Source organism: Stigmatopora nigra, chromosome 3, assembly GCF_051989575.1.
Source record: "Stigmatopora nigra isolate UIUO_SnigA chromosome 3, RoL_Snig_1.1, whole genome shotgun sequence".
NCBI classification, from domain to species: Eukaryota; Metazoa; Chordata; class Actinopteri; order Syngnathiformes; family Syngnathidae; genus Stigmatopora; species Stigmatopora nigra.
The window spans coordinates 6,660,060-6,687,009 of record NC_135510.1 but is presented as its reverse complement, the minus strand read 5'-3'; the positions used below and the strand labels follow the sequence as shown (position 1 = coordinate 6,687,009).

The window sequence follows — 26,950 nt, the reverse complement described above, 5'->3', positions numbered from 1 at the left end:
TCTTGCCTAAGCCCTTACCGGAGTGAAGTATACTCACTGCTTTCTCTGAATTAAGTTCATATAGATCCATTTCAACTACATTCTAGAGTAAGAGCTTGATGTTTCACCAAGAAATGTCATTACAAATAAGATTTATTTATAAAAATAGTCTGTCTAACAAAGTAAATGACATAGTAACCCCAGAGCTGTTTGAATTTTTAACAGCTACTCGGCAGTGAATTTTTACATTTTTCACCATTTCTCATGAAGACATATCAAAACAACACTTTGCACATGCAGATCTTCAGCTCATACTGAACATTCAGTTTCGTGATTGAGCAGCTGATGAGAGTAGACGACATCCTGATAATGGTATTTTTCAGCTATGCTCATGATGGCGTCGTGGCATCGTATTCTACTCAGAATTTGCAGCACTTCCACCACAGCAAGCCTGAAAACATGGATTACATGAGTACATTTCCCAACAATATCTCACTAAGCTTCCAATACCTTGTGTCTGGAGCTTCAGGAGGATGCTGTTTACAAATGTTATGAGCCTTTTGAACGAGATGGTTTTTCAAAGACTGCAGCTGAGGCAAACATTCATTTTCTTCTCTGAACCAACTGATTGGCAAACTCTCTGCAATCTTAAACAGAACCGAGTTTAGACCAGAAAATGTGGAAAACCAACTGCTATAATTGGTCTTTTGAACAATAAACAATTTTTTTCATATGTAAATTGCCATGCAATGTAAAGCTTCAAAGTGAGGTAAATAGCATTTTACATAATTACAGCACTATAGAAAATGAAATCAAGGTGTGTACCCTTTTGCAAGCATGTAGTTCATTGTCAGACAGCATCCGGCTGCACAACGTGACCGTCAGATATCGGCTGAGCAACCTGTCCAACATCAACTCTTTCAGTGTTGACTCAGGCAGCAGTGAATCCCACTTTCCCATGTTTCCCAGCAGCTGGTATGAGCAAAGATAAAAGCAATTAAACACCCTTGAGAGAAATAATTTTTAAAAATGTTTATATTTCCATGGTAGGTAAAGTAGCATGATATATGTTACCTTAATGGCCATCCAAAGCTGCTGGCTTCTAAAGCAACTATGAGGAGACAAATGGTCTTCTAAGAACCTATAAAACAGTGATGCAAGTTGTTGATTAGTACAGAATCATGAGCATTCGCAGCTAGTATTACATTTTCAAATCAGTTGGACGCCTATAAAAAAACGGACAATAAAAAATGAAATATTTGCTCTAAGAGGTTGAAAAAGGTTTTTTTTTTTTTTTAGGTCAATGTCTTAAAACAATGAAAATGCTTGTTGATTGATTTGATAATCTTAAGGAAACCAAACCTACAATGTGACCCACCTGCGACAAAAATGAGTCTAGAACCTGATTTAAAAGAGGGTTTTTTGCGGGGTTGGAACTAACTTTTTGGGGTAAAGTGGGATGAAAACCTCTTCATCTACACAGCTCCTCAGTCTGCCAATCACAGCCTTGGTGAGTGCCTGTGGACGTAAATGCGCACAAAATAGCAATTCCAGCGGTGTGACTACTAGCTCGCAGAAACTACACAGTGTGCATTCAATCTTACCATAACTGGCTTACTCTGCTCCCTTTCAAAGATTGAATAGTCCTCCCGTAAACGCTGGCAGAGCTCAGTTAGACAGGTTGATTGACGGAGAGACATGGGCTCCCAAACTAGCTCCACAAATGCTGAACCCAGAAGAAAGTGGACAAAAAAATGGGACATCTCAGGGAGGAGTTAACCTTTTTTTGTTCTCCCATTCAGTACATGCATTACCTGTTATTTTGGGTACGACTGTCCTTTCGATGACATTTGAAAGCATCTCTCTATCGATGTGCTCCAGCTCTTCATGACCATGGCCGTGACAAAACGTCTCAATTGCAGGAAACCACGGGAGCTTTTCAAAGTCAATGCTGGGGTCCTTTGCAAATACACTGAGTTAACTAAAAGCTTCTTATCATACCATCTGATGTATTCAGGCTATATAAGCACCTTTAGAGGGTTCCACGCCAGCAGCTGCTGTCTTATAATGGGGGTAAGCAACTTGGGAAGACAAAGAGAGATGTAGGCAGTGTTGTAAGACTCCGTATAGAAGCTTCTCCATTCCTCAAAGCGGGACAAAATCTTTTTAACATCGTGGAAGTCATCGTGAACGTCAGAGAAGACCTCCTTGGACTTCAGTAGGATGGCAGCTAAGTGGGAGCACATACATAAATTTGCGGTTTCTTATGGAAACTAAGGCAATTTTGGTTATGTCCCTACCTGTCTCCTTGAGATGTTCCTCATCCTCACTGGAATCCGGTGGGTCTTCTGGTATTTCACACTCTGCCATTGCTTTATTAACGCTTCCTGCCACACTGCATTATGAGAGTATTACACAACAATTCAAGTTTCAGCAAACTACTAAATATACTATTGGGAAAAAAGCATCTTAGTCTTTTGAGCAGGCATAATCAAAGGTGGATTCTGTATTTTTTTTTTTTAAAGACTACAATGTGCCAAATTTCAGAACCACTAAATGATGTAAATCTACTTCACCTCGTCGTGCTGGCTCCATTTGTAGCGTTGTCCACAGCTGAGATGAAATAAAAAAATGGATAGTGATGTCAATGGCAATAGGTATGTTAATATGTCTCATTAGTATTAGAAAATAAGGACACTCACAGGTTAGCTGCTGCAGGTGCTTGGCATGTTCCTGGATCTTCTCTCTTCTCTGTGCAAACATTACCTCCATACGGCTGGAAAATAGAGTGTGTAGCTCCACCTCCAAGGAGTTGATTTCAACGATCTGAATTCACAATGATCCTTGAGTAAGTCAAGTGACTCCAATTGAACTAATTTGCCTTCACGGATCAAAAAGCCACCCTACCTTCTCCCGTAGACAGTCCACCAAGTTGTGTGCAAAGAGTGTCATATCTCTGTAAAACTTGAGTTGTTTCTCCGAGGAGCATCCCTCCAGAGATTCCACAGAGGTTTTAGCGCTTTCCGCATCGCCCTCCATTCGACACAACTCGGCCCTCCTCGCGCTGTGAACTTCTTTTAGGGAGTCCAGTCTGTAGGCAAATGGGACCACTGGAATCAAATAGCACTGCTTGAATATAAAAGATATCAACAGTGAACCTACTTCCCAGCAATTCTCCTCTTCATCATTAAAACAGTGACGGAAGGGAGGGTTTTGGGGACTTTTGTCCTTGTTGATTTCTTTTTTTGTCTTTGACATTCTTCATCATGGAAGCTATAAATACTGGACTCACTGCCAGATGGGCTCTGCGTACAAAAATAAACAAGAAAAAGTCAATCAATATAGCACACACTCTAAAGGTATTTGAACTACATAGATCAAGCATAGTCTTTTTTTTTTTTTTTTACCTGTACACCGGGCGGTCTCTTGATTCCTTTCCCAATTTGCGTCTCCTCCCAAAGCTCCTGCTCCTCCTCCTCGCTCCCTGACCAACTACCAACGCTTCCTCCTGACACGCAAACGTTACTGGCTTTAAATAAACTCAACATTATAAGGTACTTTTGGTCATTGAAAGAAAGCCTCCATACCAAGTTTCTCCGCAATTCTCTCCTTGATGCTTTTTAATCTGGGAGCAAACTCAATTCTTTTCTCGTGATCGTCTTGTTCGTCGTCATCTTCATCGTCATCTTCGTCATCCTTGTCTTCATCGCCGTCAGCCATTTCTTCCCTGTGATACCGCTCCGGGGTGCTAGCCGAGGAGTTTCGGCCATCTTTCTCCAGGGAGATGAACTCTTTCTGGCCTCGGGTGTTGCGGCGCTGCCTCTTGGCTGCTTCAATCGCTCTGGCGTTAGGGATTAAGACTGAAAACAAATGAAATAATTGTGACACAATGGCAGCATTTGCTCCCAATATCATTTTTCCACCACGAAACACGCCATACTTTGTTTAACAGCAGAGTAGCTGCATTTTGAGCTGGCTGCAGAGGAAATGCTGGCTTTTTCATCTTCATCATCATCTTCGTCATCATCATTCAGCACCTCCTCATCATTGTCATCACTTTGTTGAGAACTAATTGGTGATGATGGGCTGTCATTCTCTTGTTCGGGAGAGTCAGTTATCAGGACACTTTCTGGTTCTGGGGGAAAAATTTTGAGACAAAAATCATTAAATTGAATGATTTTTTGGCCATTATTCAAGTATAATGAGATTGCTCTTACTGGCATGTTGAGCTTCCCTTTTCTGTACGTGGAACAGCACTGTTTTATCAGCCGACCTCTTGAGTTTAAATTCGGGTTCTAGAGCTGAAAGAGCAAAAATAAAGACAATATATTCAGGGAAAAACAATATTGCTGAACTAATTAGGTTCAAATCTACCACATTTACTCTCTAGATCTGTGTCCCCGAGGGGCCCCTGTCATCCAGCTTTGTCCCATCTCTACCACACCTGAATCAAATTATCAAATCATCACCAAATTGTCCAGAAGCTTGATAGAGATCAGATTCTTCGATTCAGGTGTCCAGGTGGAGAGAGACGTGGAAAACAGACCAGAAGACAGGGGCCAATTTATGAATATATATTTACATTCTTTGTCGTCGGAGAAACTGAGGATGGTGCTTGTTTTCGTCTTGATTCCATCGATGTCTTTAGTTTCTTCGATGTCTGTCGTCAGTTCGGATGACTCGATGTCCTCAATGTCAACAACATCTACCTTTGATTGAGTTGCTTCTCGCTTGGAACTGCACGATATTCCTCGGGAGTGACCTATTCTGGATAGTTTAGGTGCCACCACCCCGGGCTTCTCAGATCCAGTTCCCTCAGGGTTGATCACTGGCGTATCCTCCTCTTCGCTCGAGTCTCCCTTTCTCTGACGAAAATTTCTCCTGGGCTTCTTGTTGAACATTTTAAACCCGCGCACTTGACAGATTACGTTAAGATTTCGGGAAAAAATACAAATCGAAGTACGTCGCGCCGAAAAGCGTTTATAATTGTCGTAAACAGAACTGAAACTAACCATGGTGCATCGTGGGAGATGTAGTTGAACGCAGTCCCAAATGTTAGTGAATGTTTGCTTTAAATCCCACATTTAGTTTTTGTTGTACGTTTTAATATCTGAATCTTATTCTTTTTTAAATTGATTTTCACTCTGTGCAGTGGACTCCACCCATCATTCGTTAGCCCTAATGTACGTACGTAGTATACTCCTTTTGGCTTCCGTTCCACTTGTTTTCCGCCCCGTGTCTCGTCTCTCCGCCCACCCTTGCCTTGGCGGACAGGACCGGGGCAAACAGCGCTTCTCAGCGGCCACTCCGTCTGCAACAGCGGGCCTCGCAGGCGTAGCCAAAAGTGGTGGTCGTCGTCAGCCATGTTGGTGTGACACACTCAACGAGCTGTCAGCAACAGGTCCTGCCGACAACTAAACTCCTCCAACGTTTCTGCAAACCCTTTCGATTTCCTTCAAGCACCAAACGTCGTCGGCGAGGACGATATTGAACTTAGATCATTTGGAAGACTCGGAAATGTCTTATTTGACCAAGCGAAAGAGACAGACAAACACGGAAAGTAAGTTCAAATTCAGATCCAACTATCGTTTTAAACAGGGTAATTTAGCTTTTAACTTTCAGTGGTTGTGTCTGCTTTTTTGTTTTGCTTTCTTGATTTTAACAAATGAAACCTAAAGCTGTTTTGAAATGACGAAAATGTGACTTGAGATATGACATGCGATGAGATTGCGACAGCGGACAAAGTCGTCGATCTTTCAAATTGCATATATTGTCAAATGTGCTGCTTAACTGCATATTTTACATTACGAGCGTATCGGTGACCGACGATTTGCACGTACATTATTTGAAACTAGTTGAGCAGGTTACAGCCAGTACTTGAGATGCCACTGTGACTTACTTGCACAGTCAGTTTCTCTCAAGCAGTTTATTGTGAAAGTACAGTATACCAAACTTTATCACATCAATTACCTATTCCAAAGAATATATTGAATTCATTATGAAATCCCAAATAATTCATCTTGGGCCAGACATGATCATTCTATATATTTTCATAGTTTTAGAATTCACTTCATCAGCATGCACAGTGTAATTGAAGCCTAAAACTTTATTGGAGTACTTTACCTCCTAGCCAATGAAATAACAATACATGAGAAATTCATTTAAACTAAGGAGGACTGGGTATGGATGCTCTTCTTTCACTGCCATTGAATGCTTTACATGTCCAATGGATTTGGACTCGGAGCTTCCAGCCTTTTGGTCAAAATGGAAACAGAAACATGGAAAAATGTACCCATGCACTCAGTTTTGGGGTGTAGATTGGGTTATTTCAATGGCGGCTTCACAGTTTTTAACAATGAATCAATCAGAAGGCTGCTGCCAGAGTCTTGATAAATCCGACAAGGAAACTGCACTACATTATGCTGGTCTTGAAGTCATTACACTGGCTTCCTGTGAGTCAAAGGGTAGACAATACAATCTGACTGTTGGTTTTGGTCCAAAATACTTGCTTGATTTGGTTGGCCACTGCGAAGCATCTAGACCCCCTAAGTTCATATGAAGCCATTTTTTTTGTATTGTAAAAGAACCAAGCAGCACATGGTTGTATTCAGGAATGTTCTTCACCTCAACAACAAATTTCCCGAAGATCTAAAGTGTCCATAAATGGTTTGCATTTCATAATGTTATTGTTCAATAGTGTTGTTTTTGCTTTTGCCAAAAAAAAAAAAAATGGCTCAGACAATTTCTTTGTGTCATTCACCAGCTTTAAATATGTCCAATAAGTAAAAGTTGGGTTTCCCCCACTCCAGGCAAATATGCATCCTCATTTGTGTACAAATCAAGGCAGGGTAAAGAAACCAAATTCATCAAGGTGAGCATAGCCCTGCCTTGCCCTGCAGCAACAATTCACCACCATATGAATCACTTCAAAAGGCTCTCACAGGTTTTTAAAATGTTTTGGTGTGCTTGACATCTGTGATCAATCCAAGAGCTAAATTGTTACTGTTGTTTCCTTGCCAAATTGCCATGTTTGCCTTCAAAAGGCAACGCTCATTCATTTTCTGTTTTACTTAATAGTTGGTTAATTAAATGCTATAACAATTGTTTGATAGTATTTCTCACCACATTTACTTTCAGAACTAACCCCCTTTAATTTAAATTTCTGGACAGTGTATTATTAAGCAAAGCACTGATTTACATAACACTTCCAAGGTACATTACTGCTCTTGCAAGACAGCATCTTATTTATCCAACATTATGGTGTTTTGTATATAACACGTGAGACAGGCTTGAACTTTTGAACAACGACTAAAGCCAAGTGGAAGCACTTGGGACTAAACTATAAGTGTAATGAAAGACTGAAGACTTTAGACGTGATAAACGGAACAGCCTGATATCTGACACTTGATAATTGAAAAATGGCTGCACTGGCCATTGCAGTTTGCCTTTCCTCCGAATTACTTTGTATTATTCAACCTTTTGATGAATGAGAATTTATTCTGAAGTGATAATTAGATAAAAAACCAAAGATGAGAAAGCAGGTCATTGAGACCAATGTGAAAACATGACCCAGAGAGACAATTGGATGGGAGTAGACTGACAGATGGCAGGCACTAGATAAGTCCCGCTATCCTTGTGGATATCTACTATCTACAACCTCATCCTGTTATGCCAGTCTTCTCTCAAACCTTGTTTGGACCACCCTCTAAAATTGACTAGCATTTTGCTTCCGCTCACTTGTTTGAACCTTTCCCGGATTAATGTCATATCCAAGATGACAAAGCTTCCTATCAGATGGCTTCTGATGAGGATATGACTATTTCTGATTGGTGGGAAGGAAGTGTTCGCCAGAAACACTGGAATGTGTGCCCCTCCTCTAATTTCATGATTTGAATCTCACTAGCTGACCATGGCAGGTGTTCAGCCTGAAAGATGTAAAGACAACCAGATCATTTGTTTCACAACTAGGTAACTTTTTTTTAATAGTGTATGCCTGTAATGGTTTTAAAAACATTGATTACTTAATGTTTAGTCTATTATTTTGCAATGTGTCTTACCGTTATGGTGGTTGGCATCATTTAGTTTTTTGAAATTCTTGTTTAATTCCCATTGTTTTGTTTTAAAATAATTCATCTGGGAGTGCCAATGAAAATTAGAAGGCTATTTTTTAAGTCTTACAAACTTCTATTCAAGTTATTTAAGTTTAGTTTGTTGGCACTTTATAGCTTTTGCTCACAAGTAAAAGCAGGAAATAAATCAGTCATGCCAGGACTTGTATCACAAAGAAATTAGGTTGGGTCACTGGTAACAACTGTATTTTATGTTGCGTATATACATTCAAATGCAACAATGTTTATTTATTTTTTGTTACTTTTAGAATTAAAAAAGCCCACATTTGACAGTTTGCGTTAGACTGAACAAATGGCTTTTGGAGTTGAAGAAAAGTGAATAAAATCAATCATCAACCATAAAATCATGGTGATAAGTGCAAATAGCCCGCTGACTGATAAACTTCTTGGTGTTATGTCAAATTCGTACTGTACAAAAAAAAACCTTGTTGTATGAGCGCTAGTTACAAGAAATCAGACCACATATAGCACACATCGTACCTACCACATGTAACATTATATCCATCTTAACTCAAGCACTACAAGTTAATCTAAAATGTCCATTTATGATGAATTAAATGGCCAAAGAACGAAATGATCTGGATGAGTGGGATTAGTATTTTTTTTGCACATTGAATGCAGATGGTCCTGAATAAGGAGGGACCGTGAAGCATGTCAAAGAATCTCCCAGTGTACTTTAAAAGGTTTGGGAGGTGGCCAGAGCTGCCCAGCCTAAGGAGAACAGGAGAAGCCCTGTTAGATGGTGCTGACTGACCAAAATCTCCCTCCTGTTTCCTGCCTGCTTGGCTCCTTCCACTGCTCCCGTGCTGTCCTTGCAGCAGTGCTGACTGACGACTGGGCGGCCACTGTGTGTTTTGCAGATGGTTGGAAGCAGTAGCTGAGGACACGTTTTGGTAGTTAACCACTGGCTTGGTCCCTGCCACAAGCCAATATGAATGGTAAGCTTGCTTCTTTTCTGCTTGTGTGAGTCCTCTTTGTGAATCAATGAATACTCCTCTTTGTGGAGTTAACTTCATTATAATACATTCCACAACTTGTGTTTGTTTAGTTAGGTTCCGTAGTATTTTGGTTTCCCACGTCTTTTATTTGGTCACACTTCATTTGGGTGCGTTGGATGATTTACTGTAGTAAAAGTGTGACAGCTCTCAATTGTTGTCGTTCAATCAATTTCCATGTATGCTTAGCATAACACTAACTTTGAAAAAGGCAAGCTAAGCGAGTGTGTTGTGTCTCATCTGGTTGAATGCCATCCCCCAAGTGCTTTGCTTTGTTCAGGCAAAGGCTTCCCGGTAATGATCTCCAATGGAATTTATCATAGCGAGGCTTTTTATTTGTTTCAATATTTAGACTAATGTATAATTCAAGAACATTAGAACTACCTTGAGATTCAATGAGAACAATTTGGGAAGATGTTAACATTTGTAAAGCCAGAGCTCAAATGGTTGTGGCAACTCAGACTTTTCCTTGTACACCAACATGTTCATATACTACCATAAGATTTAGTGGAAACCAATCAACTCAATTATTAAAAAGATTTTTTTTAAATACATATCGTAGACCTGTCACCCACACTGATCTTTATTTTATTTTTTTGCATATTTCAGGTGCCACAAATGTGTGGGCTGTGACTCCAGAGGAGAGGCAAAAGTATGACCAGCAGTTTGATACGCTCACCCCATCAATGGGTTATGTTTCAGGTACATTCATCTTCTCCATTTCTTCATTCATAGCTTTAGGTTAATTTCTCAAAGAACGAAATCAGAATTCCTCTTGTTTTCCTCCATTTCACCTGACTTCCCTCAAACTCTAGGTGAGCAGGCAAAGAAGTTTTTTCTTCAGTCAGGACTACCTGCATTAGTTCTGGCTGAGATATGGTAAGTCATATTTGTCTGCAGAATCTGGAAGATTTTTCCCCAATATCAGTTTTTGACTGACGATTGTCTTTTTTTCTGAATCTCAGGGCTCTGGCAGACATGAACAAAGATGGGAAAATGGACAGGTTGGAGTTTTCCATTGCGATGAAGCTTGTCAAGCTGAAACTCCAAGGAACGCCGCTTCCACCTGTACTGCCAGTCATTATGAAGCAGCCTCCCGTGACTGGTCTCAACCCCGCCTATGGTACCGCCCCATTGTAATGTTTGGGAATACATGTCATACATTTTATTATTTTTTGCACTTCTGACATTGAGGCCTGTTTTGTTCAATTTCCTTGCAAATGTTATATATCTCTTTGTTCTAACCTATAGTTGTGTTTATGCCTTAGGGATGATGTCTAACATGTCCGGGATGTCTGGAAGCAACCCCTCCATGTTTGCATCATTATCCATGACAACCCCACGGCATTCCACTTTGCCACCAATGGCAAGCCTCAACATGGGACTTCTCCAACCAATGGCTGCCAGCACCTTGGGAACTGGTACACATGCATTATGGTTAAAATATATTACTGTTAATGTGGTCCTGCTACTGCATTAGTGAAAAATGCCCTGCGCAAAAAGGTTACCCATGAAAAAAAAAAGAAGGAAAACTAAGAAAAATTAGTGTAATTTTTTTTGTTCCAACATTTTATTAAAAAAAAGAAAAATATATATAAATATTCTCATTATTTATTCAGTTTTTTTTAAAATTCAGAACAACAATAAAGCAAAACTGAGAATATTTTTGATTGAATAAAAATGGAAAACATGTTAAATACCGTATTTTCTCGCGTATAAGCCGCCCCATGATTCACGATTTTCATCTCCATATGAATGGTTTTAACAGGGAGTCCAAATGTGTTACTTTAAAGAGACTTGCAATGCATTTAAAAATTAATCAAATGCAATGTGATGTTTTTATTATTCCAGGTCTTCCACTCTCTGCATCCCCCTATGGTTCTACACTTATGACCAGGTAAAGCACAAAAAGCACAGAAATGTCCAAAGGAAAAGTCCTTCGCATTATCAGCCTCTTGTCTGGAGAGATGCGTTTAAATTACATTAGATCTCATTTATTATTGATCCATTTAATGACCCGTGTGCACTGTGCCTGAGTATATTGGAGTATTCAGTTTGTGCTTTGTATTGTTTGTGTGCTTCAGCGCCACTTTGCCACCCCCCTCAATGACTGGCCAAATGTCAGCCATCCCTGGGGATTGGGCAGTGCCACACGCCTCCAGACTGAAATACAGACAGCAGTTCAACATCTTGGACAAGCTTATGACTGGATATCTCACTGGTACTGTTTGTGTGCGCCCAGTAAATTTAGGTCTTATAAAAACCCAAATATGTACGGCATGCAGGCGTGGATGTTCATGAACAAGGGATGATTTCATAAGTGTTGCCTCCCCCTTTTCACCCCTTGTTTCTCATTTCAATTGTGTCGAGCCTTTGCTAACTTGGCTAGTGTGCAAATGCTTGTTTGAATGGTAGGCATTTGCTTGTGTGAATACTAGACTTGTTAGACCTGTTTTTGCTGTGATCTTCCGAGACAATGATACGCCACCCACACAAACATGACTGGTAGGGTGGTCATCAACACTGTCTTTTCAACTATGAATCAACATATACAGTAAAAAAATAAGCATGGGCTTATGCATATTTATTGTACTCCAACCCTACCTTTTCTCACATACACAATGGTTTTATTGACTTATATTTGTTTAAGGGTTTTCTCACAGGACGGTACGTGAGGCATCATCCGTGTGGCTTTCACTAGAAACCTTTATGTACTTATGATATTCACGTAGAATCTGAGTATAGTTTAACTTTGCCCTCACTAGCATATGACACTAGTGGAAAATAATTGCAATAAGTCATGTCTCATACACACCTTCCACACCCACACTGTTGCATACTGCCTTTCCCACATAGCTTCACCTTTCCTAAGAATTGGCTTAAGTTTAGAGAGCCTTCTAGGAGGTCACCTTGTCAATATTTTTCTTCTTGTAGACAGTAAGAAAATTGGTTACCCCTCTGTTGCTCTTTAACCGATCTAAATGAAATTTTGTAGGATTATTCTAGGGATATGTATGCATCGATCCTTGGGGCCTGATTTAAGTTTTTGTCTCAGGACAGCTTAATCAATTGCTTGTTGTGTAGGGACCTCAGTTACCCAAAAATGGCAATATTGTGTCACATCGTGGTTAGTTATCAGTGATTGTAGTTAAAGTGAAAAAGATTAGTGATGACAAAACATTTTTCAATAGGTCAGCAGGTGAGAGGGGCCATGGCAAACACGATGCTCAGTCAGACTCAGCTGGCGTCCATCTGGTGAGACCACTTGATTGCTCATGAGTATTACCTCATTGGTCACAATTGATGGCGATGGAGGTCAAATCTATTTTAACCAGTTGATATGGATTGGGCGTCTATGGCTATCAATGAGAACTAAAACGTAATCATTCACTGGCCTATTTGGTGATCAATTTGTAATGCATTAATTTAACTTTTCTACAGGAATTTGTCTGACGTGGACAAGGACGGCAAACTGTCGGCTGAGGAGTTCATCCTTGCTATGCATCTGGTGGATACGGCCAAAAGTGGAAAACCACTCCCGCTAACGTTGCCTACTGATTTAGTGCCACCCACGCAAAGGTAGATTATGGATTCAGATTATAAAATGAGACAAGATACTACTTGGATATGTGGGCTTGTATGGGGCCTAAATCTTATCCTTCCTTCCAGGAGTGCTATGAATGGATCCAGTGGCTCTCACTATGCAGCTCTCAATGATCATTTTGACCTTGAACCCCCACAGAAAGCCAGAAACAATAGTTAGTCCTCATATTTTTTCAAATTATTTTAAATAGGGCTGAAAGATAAATTGGTTATACATTGAGATTGTGGAATTTGAAATGATCATTTTGAAATCAGAAGGATTTGTTGTATGAACTGATAAATTTGGTCATTTCTGCCTGATTTTACAGGGAAAAAAATTTCAATCACATTTCAATTACAGATTCAGAAAATGACTTAATTGAACCATTTTTGTGCACTTATTTAATCTATTGAAGAAAAAATGAATTCCAGATTTATTTTATATCTTTTACTTTGATACATTTAGTATTGGCCAGAAATTGGAAATTGTTTTTTTTCTTTCTAAAATCATTCAGCCCTTATTTTGAACCTCTAACTTTCACATTTTGTATGCAATTATTTAAAAATAGAAAATTCAGTTCATTTAATTTTGCTAACTTATAGCTTTGCTTTCAAATTGTGTGACTATTCAGTATCTTTCGAGGACAAATACAAAGCCAACCTTGAGCGGGGTAATGCAGAGCTGGAAAGAAGACGATTGGCACTGCTGGAAGCAGAAAGAAAAGAGAAGGAAAGACAAGCTCAAAAGGCACGAGAGGAGCAAGAGCGGAAGGAGAGGGAAGCTCGTGAAGCTGAGGAGAGGCGGCGGAAGGAGGAAGAGAGACGCTTGGAGCGTCAGCGAGAACTGGAAAGGCAGAGAGAAGAAGAGCGTCGCAGAGAAATTGAGAGAAAAGAGGTGAGAATTGAAACTCGAAATCAAGTTGCTTATTGACGGTGGGGTTTTTTTTCGGCGAGTACTCTTAAGCGTCATTGTGCTTCACTACAGGCTGCGCAGCGGGAGCTCGAGCGCCAAAGAAAGGAGGAATTGGAAAGGAGGAAACGATCAGAACTCCAATTAAAGAGGCAGAAGGAACAGGATGATATCGTTCAGCTCAAAGCTAAGAAGAGGAGTTTGGAGATGGAGCTGGAGGCTGTGGTTAGTGTTCAAGTAGTATTACCAACTTTGGTCAAGTCCACTGCTCCAAATCCATCTCCTTATTTTAAAGGGTAACAAACAGCGCCAGATTTCAGACCGTCTGCGTGACATTCAAAACAAGAAGAAGCTTCCTAGAACTGAGCTAGATCTTATCAATCAGAGGAAAGAAGCCAGTCAGCAAGAAATAAAAAATATCCAGAAACAGATTGAGGTTAGATATGTTTTTTTTTCCTAAATTGTCTGTTTTCTATTTTTTTTCCATAGCATGTTTAAAATATTCTCTCCTTTCACGATTTGTCAGGAATTCCAGAGGAAGCTGTCCCAATTGATGCCAGAACAGAAGAGGCTGACTGAGACACTCCAAAACATGGCTGCTAATAACTTGCCTGGTTAGTGTCGACACATCACTGCTCAGATGACAGTCAACAGTCACTTCTTAGTGTACACTTTCAAAATACCCACTCAACTATACTTATTCATCCTCTATTTTTAGTGTCCACCATCTCCAACATGAAGCAAAGTGTTACTCAGAAGCAGGGCACATGTTCGAAACTAAGAGATCAGCTGCAAGCCCTTGAGAGAGAAACCTCTACCAAATTGGGAGAGCTGGACCGGTACAACAAAAACTTGCAGGTAGAATACAGTCATATGATTTGGGGCTGCTCTATGGGTGTAAAAAGGACATGAAGATGCGCAGCGTTATAATATAAACTTTAAGTGAGCATATATATCATACATATCCACTAACTCCTCATCCCTAATGGCATTAGGCAATCATTTTGCTCTCCAAAACAAAAACCTTTTTTGTTGTCTGAAGAGTTCAAATGGTCTCAACGTTTTGTGTCTTTGACTGAAAAAAAGAAAATGTCTTCACAGATATTTTGTTTTGGTCCTGCATATTATTTTTACCAACTTGCTTCCTCTTTTTTTAACCTGTTATGTTCATTTTGGATGTTGTTCTGACCCTCTTGCGTCCTCTTTTTTTGACCTTTTGTTCTCATTCCTTTTACTTTTCAACCTTTGATTGTTCTGTATTTTCTAATGTATCTCTGTCGCGCATTTCTTCCTCGTGACGTTGCAGCATGTGGGTGCTAACAACAACGCTTTGCTTCAGGCGGTCGTCTCATTGCTGTCCTGCCTGTGTAACCTCTTCTACCTGCTTAAGGTTTTCATTTTCCTAGTTGTTCTCAAACTTGAGGATCTTTTTAGTGGCTGTTGTCATTGGCTCCCCTCCCTCTTTTAAAAAGCTTTGGCTTCCTCTCCTTTTTTCAACCTGTGTTTGTGCACACATTTCTCAGTTTCTAAGGCCTTTAAGTATGCTGTGTCACAGCTTCTTTTTGTCATATACGTCAGGAACTGAAGGAGAACCAGCAAAAGCAGCAGGCAGCAATAGAAAGGCTGCGAAGCATCAAAGAGGAAAAAAGACAAGAGCTGATTCGGAGAAAGCAGGAGCATGAAGAGATGAGGAAACGGGAAGAAGAGAGGAGGCGGCAGGAGGAGGAAGCGCAAAGGTTTTAACACTTACACAATTAAAATGTCATTGCCCTTCAAGCCATTTGCTGGGAGGCGTAGACTTCAGATTCTTTCTTTTGAAAGTATAAAGCACTACTTTTTCATTCATCTTCCATTCTGCCTGTCCTCACCATGGCCATGAGGGTGCTGGACCCAACCCCATATAACTATAGGCAATAGCCAGACCAAATTGGTGGCCATTGGATTATTATAAGGCTGTAAAATCAGGCGATTTTAAGACGTGTCTCTGGAGTTTGATTTGCAGTGACGTGGGTTTGCCTCTCTGTGATTCTCATTTTAGCGCTTTTTATTTGTGTTTTAGGCTTGAAAAGGAGCGGCAGTGGCAGGAAAAGTTAAGGAGGGATGAGGAGGAACGCCAGAGGAGGCTTCAAGAGGAACGTGAGGCCCAAAAAAGGGAACAGGAGGAGAAAGAGAGGCAGGCGCTAATCCAGGCGGCCAAGTTGGAGGCGGAACGCGAGCGCAGGGCAAAGGAGGAGGCGGAAAGGAAGCGCCGGGAAGAAGAGGCCAGGAGGAAAAGGGAAGAGGAGGAACGGCAGAGGCAAATTGAGAGACAAAGGCAGGAGGAAGAGAGGAGAAAACTGGAGGAGGAGAGGAGGCAGTTGGAGGCAGAGAGGAGAAGGCTGGAGGATGATAAAAGGATGGAAGAAAAGAGAAGAAAAGAAGAGGAAGAGCGACTGAAGCGGGAAGAAGAGAGGAGGAGGATGGAGGAAGGGCAAAGACAGCAGGAGGCAGAGGAGAGGAGGAGGGTTGAAGAAGAGCGCAGAAAGGAGACGATGCGGCTGGAGGAGGAGAGACGACGACAGAGGGCAGCCCAGGCGGCCCTCCGAGACTCGGAGGACCGAAGAAGGGAAGAGGAGGAGGAAAGGAAGAGGAAAGAGCAACGGGAAGAGGAGAAACGGAAACTTCAGCAGCAACAGGAGGACGAGAGAAGGCGGCGTGAGGATGAGCGCAAAAAGGCAGAGGAGGAGAGGAAAAGAAAGGTGGAAGAAGAGGAGAAGAAGAGAAGAGAGCACCAATCCAGTGGAGGCAAAATTGACATTCAAGAGAAGCTGAATTCTCTTCTGAGGGGACTAGAGGAAAGGAAAGGTGAGAAAATACTGCACAGACATTTGCTATGGCCATGAAGAGGAGTTTCCTGTTTAATTTTTCAACCCCTACCGTAGGTCGGCAACCCAGGGCCATGCAACCCAGGAAGTCGGTGTCTCTCACACCCTTTAGGGCACTTTATCCATTCACTGCGCGAAACCACGAAGAGCTCACCTTCAATGCAGATGAAGTCATCGAGGTACGTACCATTCGTGTAATAAAGCTAATGCTATTGGATCAAGATGATGAGTTTAATGAAATGACAGATATTAAGTGTTTTTGATTATGAAATAACCACGATGAAAAGATTTCAATTCATATTTAAAATAGACTACTTTGCTCTCTTTTGTCAGGTTGACTTGACAGTGGAGCCAGAGGAAGGTTGGTTGTATGGTAGCCGGCAGGGTCAGATGGGTTGGTTCCCAGAGAGCTACGTTGAACGAGTGGGATCGTCAGACTCGACGGCCCCCGTACTTCCTTCAAAACTGCCTATCCAATCACAGCTTTCTAATGCCCTTGAAGCGGCAAAAGTAGCTGGAACTAAATCTGCTTTCACCCCTACACATTCTCCAAATGCCACTCACTCTGATACTTCGGGACAGGTAAGTCTTTGGTTCTGTTAGCATGCTATTAATGTTTGGGTTTTTAAAAAAATAATTTTCAAACCACTTTTATGTACAAAAATCATTGATACTGTATAATAAATTGGTCTCATTTCAGCAGGTTGTCGGCAATCTTCTCGCCAAAGCTCTGTGCTCTTGGACAGCAAAGACAGACAGCCATCTAAACTTCAATAAGGATGATGTAATTAAGGTGCTGGAACAGCAGGGGGACTGGTGGTTGGGAGAACTGAATGGAGAAAAAGGCTGGTTTCCAAAGTCCTATGTCTCACACATGAGTGGAGAGGAAACTTCAGAGTACGTTTTCAAATGCAAAAAAGAAACAAATGATAACATTGACACTTCTTTGGAACGTTTTCGGCCAAATGCTTTTTTTAAGTTGGTGTAAGACTTCCGATTTTGTTGTTCTTTTCTTTTTAAATTTGTTTTTGTTTTCAGGATGAAGAGCTCCACATCCAATGCCGCAGCGGCAGGCGACAACCAGCAATTTGAAGGTGTGCTTAACTGATTTGGTCCTTAAATATGACATTAATGATGTGTTTTTTCCAACTTTCATTATCTAGAATATACAGCGTTATACCCGTACGAATCATCAGAGCCTTCAGATCTGACATTCAGGGAGGGAGATGTGATCTTGGTGACCAAAATAGGTGGAGAGTGGTGGAATGGCACTATCGGTGACCGCACTGGTGCCTTTCCCGGCACCTACGTCAAATCTAAAGAACCAGATGTACGTATTTTAAAGCAAGATGTTAGCTCATGACATCAATTTTGCTTATTTGTAAACCTTTTATTGTCTGTGTATTTCTTAGTCAAGCACATCTGCAAAGAAGCCAGGTAGGTATCTACTTTTCCGCTAAATTTACAAATTTTACCCGCTATTTACTCATTTTTTGTTGTTGAAGTAGTTTGCTAATATGTCTTTTTACACAGAGATTGGCAAAGTGAGCAGAGCACATTTCGCCACTGTACCGGGGCAACTGAGCCTGGAGAATGGTCAACTTGTCGTTATTCTCAGCAAAAATATATCAGGATGGTGGCTTGGAGAACTGCAGGTCAGTACTTAGGGATCCACTTATGGACGATAGATGGCACCAAATTATTGAACAAGCAGGGTTGGCCATTTAAAAGTGGAGCCTCATGTCTTTTCCCGATTGGAGTTGTGATGGTTTTCTTTGTGTGTTTGTTTTGACAACAGGCCCGCGGTAAAAAGCGACAGAAGGGCTGGTTTCCTTCCACACATGTCACCATACTGGGCTCAAATAGTGGCAAATCCACACCAGCAAGCCAGTCAGGTAAACTGCGCAGATACACAGTTAGGGACTGACAACATTGTTATCATTTGTATCTCAGTGGAAAAAATAATAATATACATAGAAAAAACACAGAATTGTAGTTTTGTATTGTTTAAAAAACATCATTCACCTAAAAAGTTGTTTATAGTAAGCATTGTTTAAGGCAATGCAAACATTTAGTGATTTTCCACCCACCTCCTCCACCAATTTATTATTGTGTTGGTTATTTTTTGGGCTTAAAAACCCAGTAGTATTACATTTTTATGTATTAATTTGCTAGTGCCAAAGTCAACAGTTACAATAAGTACTTTTATGAAGTAGAAAGAAGGAAAATGCGTAAAAAGCAAAAGAAACGAAACCTGTTTATCATGTATGATGGAGGACATTACACAATTCATTCACAACTAGTTGGTGAAGTTGAAAGATTTTTCGAATGAATAGCATTGTTCTTTTGTTTAGGATTGTGCCAGGTGATCGCCATATACGATTACACAGCTGCTAACAAGGACGAGCTGAGCTTTTCAGCAAACCAGCTGATCAACGTTCTCGATAAGAACGATCGTGACTGGTGGAAGGGCGAGGTCAACGGGGCCACTGGCTTGTTCCCCACCAATTACGTTAAGATGGCCTCGGGGGACGGTGACCCCAGTCATCAGTGTAAGTAATACACTTACACATGACTGCACCCTTGATTTGTCGTAGTGATAGTGTATATTGGTGAACCTTTGGTTGAGTAGGCGTGTTTCAAGGGGCTTTTGGGAGCTTTTTTTTTTCTTTCACCAATGCGCTCTGCATGCAATCTATTCCTTAGTTCATGTTCTTTTGCACTGCACACCTACCGTTGTTCTAGTTCAAAACTAGAACCTCGTCAAAATCATGTGAACCCTGTGTAACAGGGCTCTCAAACTTAACTTATTTAGGACCATTAGAAATGGTACGTGTGAGTGTGGGTCAAGTAATCCAAAAGTAAAAATCCAAGTCCTTCCATCTTTTCAATCAGCTAACTCGACTCAAAATTATTCTGTTTCTCACTTTTTCTGAAGTTGGCTGGGTTGGTCGCCGCCCTTTTTCTTTTTTGGGGAAAACACACGAATAGGTGACGAGATGTAGTTTAATTCCATCTTTTGTCGCTTTTCGAAGTATTTTTCAATCAAGTGTGTGACTCAACTTCTTGGGATAAAAAAAACACTAAAAACTGTCATGAACCGTAGCTTGTACTGTAAGAAAACAAAAACCCTCACACACAAACAACTGGGCAATGACACAGCGGCCTCCCAAACACTTCAATGTCAAGTAGGGGGCCACAAGATAAGTATCGCGGGCTGCATTTTTTCATTTAACATGTTCTTGGGACAAGCTCTAAAGATCAAATCACTTCAAGGAACTGCAACTTCAGATTTTTTTCCCCGTGGAAAATACTCGTTACTTTAATAGTCCTATAGATAAAGAAGAATAAGATTACTACTTGATTTCTCACTGCAATCAATACATCCAATCTGATTACTTTCAGTCTTTTCAATGGAGGGTTTTGTCCTATATGCTAAAGGATCTGTCCTCCACCCCCTCACGACCATAGAAACTGTACGGGACTTTAGACCATTTTCATTGTCTTAGTAGTAGTATTCACTACAAATTTCAGAATAAACCGTTAGATGATCTGTGATTATCAGTCACTAGCATTGATAACACATTCATCTGCCTTTTTAGTGAATTTGAATCATCTAGACCATATTTCTATCTTCTTTTAGCTCTAATTCTCTTGTTTTTATGCCATTGTTTTACGGTGTTGCCTTTCCCCGACTTTTTCCACCTTCTCTTAATTCCTTACTTGTTGCCCTCCCACCCACTTTCCCTCTTTTCTCCTTTTAGGCTAGTAGAATGGGTTCTACCAAGTTTCCTACACCTGACTTCAGAGAGACCCATTTTTATTGCATACTGCTCTGATGGACTAGCCTTTTGTTTCTTGCAACCATGCTACTCAATTCACTCTCATTTAAGAAATGTTTTGGAGCCTTCTTGGCATTCTGAGGGACTATTTTTATAGGGTTATGCAACAAGCCTCTGTGCCTTTTCTTTGTAAATAACACGCAATAATAGATGGGTAGTGGGTCTCTCTATGGTTTTACACTAGAGTCTTCTTACCCTTGAGTTCCTTCTTTCTTTGCTGCTTTTCTTCTCTTTTAATGAGCATTCACGCTTTTTAACTCGGGATCAAAAAATGTTATCCCAAATTTTTACCAACTTTATCTGAAATTTGTTAGTGCCTTCTCCACATAATTCTCGATGCAAATGGACATTTTCCTTAAGGAATACAATCATGATTTTTAATAACAGTGTGTAAGCTTGAGGGAAAAACTATGTCTAGTGCGCGTAACCCCCCCCCCCCCCCCCCACCCCCACCCACCATGCCATGCTGTGCTAATGCTTAAAAGGGGACTTTTCTGCCTTGTTTTTAATAATTGTTTCCCAATAATCTGGATCAGTGTACCATACACTCTTGAAATTTAAATCTTCAAGAAAACAGGGTAAAACAACTTGACCCTATTGATGATGTATATTTATTTTCTTTGGGTTCTGCCTTAAAACATTAAAGCTTTGTTGGATTTCACAATTAAGTGTTAGTGTAATTATTCCGGAAAATTCTTGTAGTGCAAGCATGTGTGTGTGTTTAGGTGTATGTTTGTGTTTTGTAAACAAGATTAAGATGGGATGGACTTGTTTTAGGAAAGCTTCTGACTTTCACAATCACTCCCCCCCCCCCAAAAATAACATGGTTTATAGCAGTACTTTTTTGAAAATTATTGTTTTTTTCTATTCAAGTGGCCAAAAACAACCTTTGTAAATGTATGAAGTGCAATACTATCTATAAGAAATACTTCCTCTCTCTGTTTTGGTACAAACACATTTATTTTCTATATGGAAACATTTATAATCCGCTACCGGCAACAAAAAGATAGAAGCCAGAAAGACAAGACAGACAAAAACGACTTTGGGCCAATAGATGTGATTTTTTTGAACATGTGAACACAGTGACCAAGGAAAATACTTTTTTTTTCTTCTGTTTCATATTTTGTCTTTTGTGAGTACCAGTAGTTTTGATGAACAAGCTTCAGATAATGTCGTGTGCCAGCAGTTTTCATTTTTTAAATCTCTGGCCATCTGGTAAGTATATATACAGCTTGTGTACAGTCGACAATGCAGGAAGAAAGTCGTGTGCGCATTGTTAATTATCGCTGTGCCTTTTGGAATCGCATAGAGAATGTTGCCAAGTTGTTAAATAGTTTTTGCATCCAAAATACCCCGTCTTGTGTATTTCTCTTTTTTTGTCTGCTGTAGGGTGTTCAGACCTGACTAGCCTGGACTCGCTCAGCCCTTTGGAGAAGAAAAGACAAGGCTATATCCATGAACTCCTTCAGACAGAAGAGAGATATGTGGAGGACCTGCAAACAGTACTGGAGGTGTGACTAATTCAATGGGCTAAACTGCTGGACTCTGTGGTCAATGTCTGTGCTTCTCATTTGAGGTTTTCCACAAGCCAATGTCGGAATCCGGACGACTGACTGATGAAGAAATGAGCATGATCTTTGTCAACTGGAAAGAGCTGATTTCCTGCAACTCCAAACTTCTCAGGTTAGTTCCTAATATCCATTAGAAGACACTTTTTGGGGGACATGGCTCTTAAATTGTTGCTCCTTTTTAAAAATTTTAAGAGCATTATCTGCTCGAAAGAAGAGCGGTGGGGAAAACATGCCCGTGCAGATGGTCGGAGACATTCTAGCCGCGGAGCTGTCCCACATGCAGCCCTACATCCATTTCTGCTCTTGTCAGATTAACGGCGCCGCACTTCTTCAGACTCGCACAGACAATGAGTCTGACTTCAAATTGTTCCTCAAGGTAAGTCAAGAGTTTCATACAAAATGTATTCTGTTATGGCTAATTTGTTCTAATGTGTATGGCAGCTCTCTATGGGGTTCATTTTAGTTCAATTTCATATTATTAGAAACAGACACGTTTCCTATAGTCTGCTAATCCAGAATAACTAAATAAATATTAATAAATATATAATAATATAAAATAATAGAATAATCAATAAAACCAAATACATTTCAAAATTGTTTAAAATTGAGCAAGGCATTCAATTTGGGGCAACAACTTAAGTTTTCCTATTTGTGACATTTTAAGTCTATCTCGTCTCTCTTGTTTAAGAAAATCGGAACAGACTACAGATGTAAAGGGATGCCGTTGTCCAGCTTCCTCCTGAAACCCATGCAGAGGATCACACGTTACCCACTCCACATCAAAAGTGTACGCACATTCATCTACACCCTACTCATACACAGTAATGAATGCAATAGTGAAAAAAGACAGTTTTCATCATTGGTATGCTGTTTGATTAGATTCTGGAGTGCACTGCGGAGGGCCACGCTGACAGAGGTCCTCTGAAAGAAGCTCTGGAGCGGGCAGAGGAGCTCTGTAAACAGGTGCGCAATGCCTTCAATGCCGCGTCATACGTCGTACATTCATTTGAGTCTCTCCATCCCAATTTTTTCACCCCTCTCTTGTGCCAATCAGGTCAACGAAGGAGTTAGAGATAAAGAGAACTCGGATAGGCTTGAGTGGATTCAAAACCATGTGCAATTTGATGGCACCGTCGAGGTATTAAGTGTATTTTTTCAACAAATCGGACTTGCAGAGAATTTCCTTTTTCCTTTTTCCACAGGGTCTTGTTTTTGACTCTATCACCAACTGTTTGGGGCCCCGAAAGTTACTTCACAGTGGCAAGGTGACTGATTTTTAAATCAATTTCTTTACTGCCCATATTCCATCATTGTTTTTTTTTTTGTCTGAATGCATGTTAAACAGCAGTGGTGTCTTTATTCTGTCTGCCAGATGTACAAAGCAAAGAGCAATAAGGAACTTTGGGTCTTCCTCTTCAATGACTTCCTGCTTTTGACTCAGTCCGGGAAGCAATTCACCTCATCTGGTATTGACAAACTGTTCAGCGCAAAGAACAACGCCCAGCTCAAAATGTACAAGCCGGTAAGAAACACTTTATCATCTTGTCATTCCAACTGACAGTTAAAAGATTTTTAACATTTTTGGACTGTTTTTTTTTTTTTTTTTAACTTGCAGCCGGTAATGCTCAATGAAATTCTGGTGAAGCTGCCGGATCCTTCCAGTGACGAACCTGTCTTTCACATATCACACATTGACACAGTTTACATACTGAGGATGGACAATATTAATGAACGGTAGTCAAACACACACACAATTAAACCCTGACTGGCTTAGAATAATACTGATTATTTGTGTTTAAAGGACATCCTGGGTTCAGAAAATCAAGGCTGCATCTGAAGAATATTTGGAGATGGAAAAGAAAAAGCAAGACAAGGCCTACCACGGTATGCAGGTCCCTCGTTAGCTCGCTGTCGCACTCATGGACATTTGCATTAAAGTTGAACGGATCTTATCTTTTCAGCTCGGTCTATGAGGGGAACTGGAATCGGGCGACTTCTCGTCACAATCTTGGAGGCCACTGAGCTCAAGGCAGTCAAGTCAAACGGTACATTTATTTAGTAGTTTCCCTTTTAGTCTCAACTGCTTTTTCATCAATATAACATTAGTATAACTGGAAGTTGAGTTGGGGCAAACAATTTGCTGTTTGGGGTGCATCTCTATTTATACCAATGTCTGGTGAAGGAGGATTTCTATGATAAAGCAAAGAATCTACTTTTAAAAAATTCTTCACTAACTCAAGGAGAATTTCTTTTTCCCTTCATGTATTTAAACATTTTTTTGGGGTATTTATTCTGGTTTTATGTTGGGGAATATCACATTTTTTTTAAATATCCGTGCTATAATTGTGTATTCTTAGAATTCTGATTTAAATATGTATATATTGTTATATTATGTTAACCAATATATATTTAAGAAATTCATACGACTATGATGGATGTTTACACGCTTATCCGAATGTAACTTCCATCCCAGAATTGCAGTTAACACAGAGTTGCACAACAGTACTACTGAATGATTTAGGTTGTCTTCCTTTGTCCTTTTCGTTTCCCTTTATGTCCACATCATCCTCTTTCAGGTAAAATTAATCCATACTGCGAGGTGACCATGGGATCTCAGGTCTTCACATCCCGAACAATCAACGACACCGTATCCCCCAAGTGGAACTTCAACTGTCAGTTCCAAATCAAAGATGTCTACCAAGATGTCCTCTGCATCACCATCTTTGAGAGAGACCCGTTTGCTCCTGATGGTCAGTCTATCTTCCTCTCCATCTTTCTCCTTCCTCACTAAGAACGACTACAAATGAAATTTCCCCAATACGGAATGAATAAAGTTATCTAATCCAAATGTTTCCCTTCCCCTTGCAGACTTCTTGGGCCGAACTGAGGTTCCCATGGCGACCATAAAGAAAGAGCTGGAGCACAAGGGTGCTATAACGCGACGTCTTCTCCTGCACGAGGTGGCCACGGGGGAAGTTTGGGTTCGCCTCGATCTGCAACTCTTTAACGGCAAATGATAATAGTTGGCGTGCCTTTGATATCGTGAGAAAAGCAGGCAGAAAATCTGTCGGACGTTATGGCGTTCCTCTAGGAGGGCTATTAGGTACCTTTTCCGTGGATGAAAAAGTAGATTTTAATGATTCCTAAAAGGAAAGAGCGACAGAGGGTCTGTACAGGTGACTGTACTACAGTTATTACATTTTAGTAGACAAGCGGTCTCTAAATGTGTTTAAAGAATCAAGCCAAAGCAGTTTTGAGTTGAAAATAGTCACAGGAGCGCCAGCTTGCCGACAAATGTTCAAAAGAAAACATCTCAGGATATGTCGGTCAATGTAATTAATACTTGAGGCGCTATCTGCTTTGTGTGGCTCTGCTGCCGTTTTTCAAAGTATTTCTCTTTGGAATGATTATTGGCTTCCAATCATTTTACTGTTGGATAAGAGAAAAAGTTACGAAAAGATCTTTTGTACTTGTACATGTGTGTGTGACAGTTTAATAGACGAAATGTAACTGTAATTTTGTCAATAACACACGAGTGAGAGTTTTGTTCTCGACTTACTTTGTGGAGAACGTTCAGATTTGGCTATATGGTTTACATGTAGTAGTTCATAACTTGTCAAATGTGTATTATTTTCATGTTTATGGGTGATTTTTATGTTAGTGGGATTTTTTTGGTGGTGATATCAAAATCATTTGAGCTTTTATTTGACCTTCTGGAGATGACTTTTGCCAGTTTTGCAAAAATAATTCCCCTTTTTATTTCCATAACTTACATGATTTCTTATTATTGAATCCTACTATTGTTCATTTCTAATTTGCTTTTTTATGTGCTTACTGTTTCACTTTAGTCTTACAAATGCACAATACGACACTTCTTCATTCCCAATGCAGACTTGAATGTCGCCTCACCTCCAGCATTGGTTAATGCTCTAAAAGTCAATTCCTGCTGGTGTTCTGTGGGTTCATTTCCTAATGTATTTATTCTTTAATTTATGTGTGCGACTATCCAAAGGCTTGACGCTGCCTTGTTTGTGTCATCTTCTTTTATTTTCTTCATATTCGCTGGTAGCGATTTTAGGGTTGGTGAAGCTTGTTGCAGCTTTGTTTCAATTTTGCTGCCTTGTTAGGTCAAACAAGTTGTTTTTATTTCTTTTAGTGACTCGTGTAGTTTCTACATAAAGAGACCCGGTCTGCTAATTTGCTCTGAAAAGGTTTATAAAACATTTGATGTTATTTTTGTTTCCCCTCGCCAACCATCTGTTATGTTACGCCCACTGAGAGAGACTGTCTGTGTACCTGCTGTTTGTACTCACCTGGGCGTGAATAATGCACTCAATCAGGGGTGCTAAGGTCAAATAAAATTCTTTCGAAATGCCTAGACTTCCATGTTATTCAACAAAACAGCAGGTGACACCTTCACGGAAAAGCCTGCTCTCATAATTTATTTTGCCCACACTAATCTTGGTGTGTCAGAACGGATTTTTCATTGCCTCACGTGTAGATGCATAGTTTTTTTTGTGCAGTGTATCCGTTTTGTACAGACAGGAAAGCAATTTTGACTTAGAAAGTGCTCAAATAGAGCTCATTAAATCCTTCTTCACCCTCCACTTGTTCCGAGTGAACGGGAGCAACAGCGATTGCGTAAGCACACTGACGGGGCCTGAGAAAGGCTCACACTTCTACACACATTCACAGCTGGGCAACATAACGTCAGCTGGAGTCAACTTCTGTCCCACCCAATTGGGTCTTCAATGCTCCAGGCCTGACATTAGTAGTGTCTTGTTGTCTGTTTAGGAGTGAAACAGTTACTGTATTCACACTTGCGTATTGTCACTAAAGGCAGTACTACAGCAAGTTGAGACCGAGTATGTACGCTTTACTCATTTTAAAGCAAATTCTCAATCTATTAATACCTATTTTTATAATAATACAACTGTTGGTAATTATACATAATGATTATTGGTTAGTGAAATAATCAGTGCTGGCTGAGTGAATTTGAATAATACCTTAAACTCGTTTTTTTCAGACTTTGTGCCAAAGAGCTCACAAACCCAATATGAATTGACTTTTGCTAAAAT

At 40.3% G+C, this 26,950-nt stretch overlaps 2 protein-coding genes across 3 annotated transcripts; one reads left to right on the top strand and one right to left on the bottom strand.

Moving 5' to 3' along the window:
• Positions 1-114: 114 nt before the first annotated feature.
• On the bottom strand, positions 115-5,206 carry gcfc2 (GC-rich sequence DNA-binding factor 2). The gene is made up of 18 exons (XM_077712571.1): positions 4,562-5,206; positions 4,197-4,280; positions 3,920-4,114; positions 3,567-3,839; positions 3,387-3,487; positions 3,142-3,284; positions 2,887-3,070; positions 2,682-2,805; positions 2,556-2,592; positions 2,280-2,374; positions 2,010-2,209; positions 1,794-1,938; positions 1,584-1,705; positions 1,421-1,497; positions 1,054-1,120; positions 805-951; positions 490-626; positions 115-430 (listed from the first exon to the last, which is right to left on the bottom strand). The coding sequence occupies exons 1-18, from the start codon at positions 5,061-5,063 to the stop codon at positions 289-291; spliced, it is 2,775 nt and encodes a 924-aa protein (XP_077568697.1). The 5' UTR covers positions 5,064-5,206; the 3' UTR covers positions 115-288.
• On the top strand, positions 4,525-26,248 carry itsn2b (intersectin 2b). 2 transcript variants are annotated; one of them, XM_077712570.1, is made up of 40 exons: positions 4,525-5,539; positions 8,969-9,046; positions 9,713-9,805; positions 9,919-9,982; positions 10,069-10,226; positions 10,372-10,524; positions 10,955-11,000; positions 11,188-11,324; positions 12,295-12,358; positions 12,545-12,682; positions 12,773-12,861; positions 13,318-13,580; positions 13,671-13,820; positions 13,891-14,031; positions 14,122-14,209; positions 14,314-14,453; positions 15,174-15,331; positions 15,655-16,439; positions 16,517-16,638; positions 16,793-17,041; positions 17,163-17,356; positions 17,498-17,553; positions 17,623-17,789; positions 17,872-17,896; positions 17,993-18,114; positions 18,258-18,354; positions 18,814-19,011; positions 21,691-21,812; positions 21,878-21,984; positions 22,065-22,248; positions 22,561-22,659; positions 22,752-22,835; positions 22,927-23,010; positions 23,075-23,137; positions 23,245-23,394; positions 23,488-23,606; positions 23,674-23,756; positions 23,834-23,917; positions 24,449-24,622; positions 24,741-26,248. In XM_077712570.1, exons 2-40 carry the CDS (start codon positions 9,040-9,042, stop codon positions 24,887-24,889), a joined length of 5,406 nt encoding a protein of 1,801 aa, XP_077568696.1. In that variant the 5' UTR covers positions 4,525-5,539; positions 8,969-9,039; the 3' UTR covers positions 24,890-26,248. The 2 variants fall into 2 exon arrangements, with proteins under 2 accessions (XP_077568696.1, XP_077568695.1); XM_077712569.1 differs by having other exon boundaries at positions 4,527-5,539; positions 17,160-17,356.
• Positions 26,249-26,950: the final 702 nt, after the last annotated feature.